Here is a 4,395-nt window from a genome sequence, read left to right on the forward strand (position 1 = left end):
TCTAAAGAGTTTCTTTGGAAAATAAACCTTATACCTTCTTTGGGAATTTATCTCTAGAATTCCTAAAGAATTTCTTTGGAAAATAATCTCAAGACATTCTTTGGACATTTGTCTCAAGACTTCTTTAGGAAATTCCAAAGAAAGTCTTTGGGAATTGTTCCTTTAGAAAATGATCCCAAGGACTCCATAGGGTTCCAAAGAATGGCCTTTGGAATTCTTAAGAACATTTTTGTAAGGGCATGGACTTAAAGTATGTTATACAAGGTCATGATAACTCTATATAATCTATTACCCTTTGAATAGAAACCCCTCATTACTTAAGACTGATGTCAATACATAAGTAATCTTAAATGTGATTAGGTTGCAAATCGCGACGTCAATGGCAAGAACTACTCCGCTAAACATTTTGTATAACTTTATATACAATCTATAACCAAGGTTTCCTAACCATATGCACTAAAGTATATTCTTCGTAGTGGCTAGCACCCAATCAGATGTTAGTAAAATATGTCTTGAAAATATGTAATTATTTAAAAAATGGATTAGACCTTTTCAAATCGATTTCAAAGAGTCAAGAGAAAACGCGGCTGAAGTTCCGTACATCCATGAACAACACAGTTGATGTGAAATGGAAGAATGCCTGACTTTATGCTACGAAACCAAGGGAAACCATATTGGCTCATTTGTTGATACACTTGTTTATGTAATTAACTATCGAAATGGTGCATCATGTTGTCGGCCGTTGAAAGATTCACACGATATCAGGGGTTCCCAAAGTTTTCGAAGGTGCTACACACTATTTTCATGATTATGAATCTATGACACACATTTCCGTGTCTTTCAATTTCAAAGAACTTTGCCACGATTCTATTCAACTTAACATTATTACTTATTGTCTACAACAACTAATAGAAATCAGAAACCCTCTTAGAGTCAGTGAGTTTATTTATTAAGGCAATTTTGGGTTTTATTTGGGATAAACCTAGGCTACTATAAAAGTTTAGACATGGAGTTTTACAAAGCTGATCTGAACGTCACACGACACAATGTATCGCGTCACTGCATTTGGGATGCACTGATGAAACCATTGTAGAGTTATACTCCCAAGGAATTGTACATTGTCTAATGATAGCATACCTTAATGTGCTTGAGCAAGTTACCAGTTGATGTTCTAGCAGCTTTCAAAACCTTTCTATCATGGCAACTCAAACACTCAACATTCATTGAACTGTCCTCGGTGTTGCGGTCCCCCAGTGCTATAAAAAACTCCCCATCCAAAAGATATGGAAGTTGGACATTTGATCCATGATTCGGTTGCGTGCTACACTCGCGTTCCGCGACACTTTCCTGTTCAGGATGTTCACATACTTGAAGTACACGGTTTGCAGTACAATTTGTTATAGTGCAAGTAACATTGTTGACCTCCGACATTCTGCGCTAAAGCTGTCTTGGTCCGCAGCAACAAAAACAAAACGTAATGCCAGGTAGCTGCAAATGCTTATATAACCTACGTAGGTGAGATCCTTAGTGATAAAATACAAAAACCAACTTTGTACCTGTGAAATATGGCCTATGAGTTATTATGTACTTTTTTACCAAATGTACACACAAAAAACATACTCCAGAGCGGTATTAAAGCTTAGATAAAAAAGATATACTACCCAAATGTGTTTCATGTCAATAACTGTAGGCATAGATAAAAGGTATCGTCACTGTATATTTTTTATATGCACGGTAGTTTTCTACTTTAGTACCTTTTATCTTTGAGGCTTTGATCTTAAAACGAGAATACTTAAAAAGGATCTACATTCGAATCTTAGGTACGTTTATCTAGATATAACTGAACACTTGCTATGAAACGTAAAAGACCTTCAAAACGACGAAGGAAACGAAATTTTTGTCAAAGTTCAGCTAAAAAGAATATACATTTAATTCACACTTTAAGTCAATTAAAAAGAAATTAACGTTTAGGTCTTTTGAAAAACGCCGATAAAGAACTTATCGAAACTCTAAGTGAAGTCGCGCTTAATACTCTAAACGGAAATCTCGAATTAAGTTCGAACAATTTTAAAAAATTATAAAAATAAATTAAGAAAAGTCGCCAATAAAAAAGTTAATTGGAAATTAAAAAGATCGATATTAATTAATCAAAAAGGCGAAGGGATCTTTTCTTTGCTTTTGCCCTTGGCCGCGTCTGTTATTGGATCTTTATTTAGAAAATGAAATTCGCTAAAAGAACGACTTTAGTACCCTATGAAAAACCCGCATCGTCTCCGGTTTCCAACGACGTCAATACGTTAACTAATATGGAAAATGATATGCGCGAAATTATTAACAACGTTAATTTAGACGATAAAACTAAATGGGTTTTTTATGAACAATTATGGCAAAGATATCGAACGACTCAAATCCTACAGAACAAAATTCTTTACAACCTTGGATTAATTTATTTTCAATGGAAGATCACGCGCGAAAGATATTTTGAATTATTTGTCGACTAACGAAAGAAGAGTCAAGTGGTCTGATAAAGACGGATCCGTTTTTATAGATGATTCTCGAGTATTAAATAGCGATATTAAATATTGAGAATCGTACCCGTGGATTATAATAAAAATAAACACGGTTCTACGATCGTCAAAACATTCGATTCCCCGCATTATATCCCCTTATCCAAAAAATATTTCGATACGATAACCATAGATATAAGGAATCATCTTGGACAAAATGCCCCATTTCAATTCGGGACTTTGTCTTGTAAATTACATATAAAATGCGTCGAACAGCGGCGATAGAAAATAAAAACCATCAGCAATGTTATTAAAATACTTATTATCATTCAAAAACAGCTGAAAGAAAACTAGCGTTTAAGACTCCACGTGATATTTTCTCCAAATTGTAATAAAAAAAACAAATTAAAAATGGCTGAAGGAGTTCTTTCGGAATTGGACATACATGCAATTCCTCCAACGCAAACGTCTGTCGAAAATATAAAAACTATCGCTGTACAACCTTTAACCTCTCTGAAAGGAGATCAACCTATCGAATTTGATTGCCCAGGTACGGGTAACGAATATACCGATACTTCTTTAATAATGTTATACACTCGAAATAAAATAACCGATGAAAATGGTGGCGATATAGGCGATACGGATAACGTTGGTCCGGTAAATAATTTCGGACATAGCCAATTTGAAAGAGTAGATTTATGCGTTGGAGATTGTCTCGTTACGACTTCCGCTAATATGTACGCCTTTAACGCCTTTATATCTACTATAACGACTTACGGTTCCGACGCTATGAACTCTCATTTACAAACAGCTATGTTTTATAAAGATACTGCCGGGAAAATGAATTCTCTAACGGAAAACCAAGGATACCTAAAAAGAAAATCGTTTTGCGCGAAATCTAAAGAATTCGAAACATATTTCGCTCTTTGTTCGGCTTTTTGTAACGTTTCAAAACTCTTAATTAATGGTGTAGGGTTAAGATTGAAACTTTATAGAGCCAAATCTTCGTTTTGTTTAATGGGGCCTGACGAAATAGTCGAAGCTATTCTGTACGTTCCTAAAGTTCAAGTCGCTCCTAAAATATTATTGGCACACGAGCAAGCCTTAAGTGTCAAAGCGGCTCAATACGCGTTCACTCGCACCGAAACGAAAGTTTTCACAATTTCTCCTAACATATTAACTACTTCTATCGAAAATATATATTTAGGACCCAACCCTAATAGGTCTTTAGTATGTTTCGTAGATCACGAGGCGTATAATGGGTCTTTCTCGAAAAACCCTTTAAATTTTGAAACTTTCGGACTTAATTATATAGCGTTTTTTGCAAACTCTGAACAAATACCTTCCAAACCTTTAAGACCTGACTTTGACAAGGGGATGTACGTACGATCTTACTATACTCTTTTCAGCGGCTCTGACACACACTATAGTGACCAAGGAGTAAACATTAGTTTCGAAGAATTTGCAGCTGGTTACGCCATATTCTGCTTTGATTTAAGTCAAGATAATTCCGCTAGTCAAACAAATCATTGGAACCTTGTTCGACAAGGGCAGCTGAGGCTAGAGCTAGGATTTAAAAAGGCTCTCGCGAAAACACTCAGTTGTATCGTATTTTCGGAACTCCAATCTTTGCTAGAAATTGACAAGAATAGAAACGTCTCTATTGTTAGTTAAACACAATGAATGCCCAAGAAATAACGACCATTTTAAAGAATTATAAACATTTCAAAGGGGTTTACCCTAGTGACATGTTACCGAAAATAATAGAAAATTACACTTCATCGGTAATAGTAAATTTAGATCCTAAAAGGGCTGAAGGCTTTCATTGGATCGCTATCTACTTTGACGGAAGTAAAATCGCCTACTACTTCGATTCACTAGCTATTGG

General features: G+C 35.3%; 1 protein-coding gene across 1 annotated transcript; it reads left to right on the forward strand.

Moving 5' to 3' along the window:
* The first annotated feature begins 2,918 nt into the window (after positions 1-2,918).
* On the forward strand, positions 2,919-4,181 carry LOC149615311 (uncharacterized protein F54H12.2-like). Its single transcript, XM_089857866.1, has one exon. It carries the CDS (start codon positions 2,919-2,921, stop codon positions 4,179-4,181), a length of 1,263 nt encoding a protein of 420 aa, XP_089713992.1.
* Positions 4,182-4,395: the final 214 nt, after the last annotated feature.

Source organism: Phalangium opilio, unplaced genomic scaffold (assembly GCF_054372755.1).
Source record: "Phalangium opilio isolate 3A_F unplaced genomic scaffold, DU_Popi_V2 ptg000225l_1, whole genome shotgun sequence".
In the NCBI taxonomy this organism is placed as follows: Eukaryota; Metazoa; Arthropoda; class Arachnida; order Opiliones; family Phalangiidae; genus Phalangium; species Phalangium opilio.

What these genes read in the sequence shown, in the direction of transcription:
- LOC149615311 (XM_089857866.1), top strand. Translation starts at nt 2,919, where the DNA reads ATGGCTGAAGGAGTTCTTTCGGAATTGGACATACATGCAATTCCTCCA.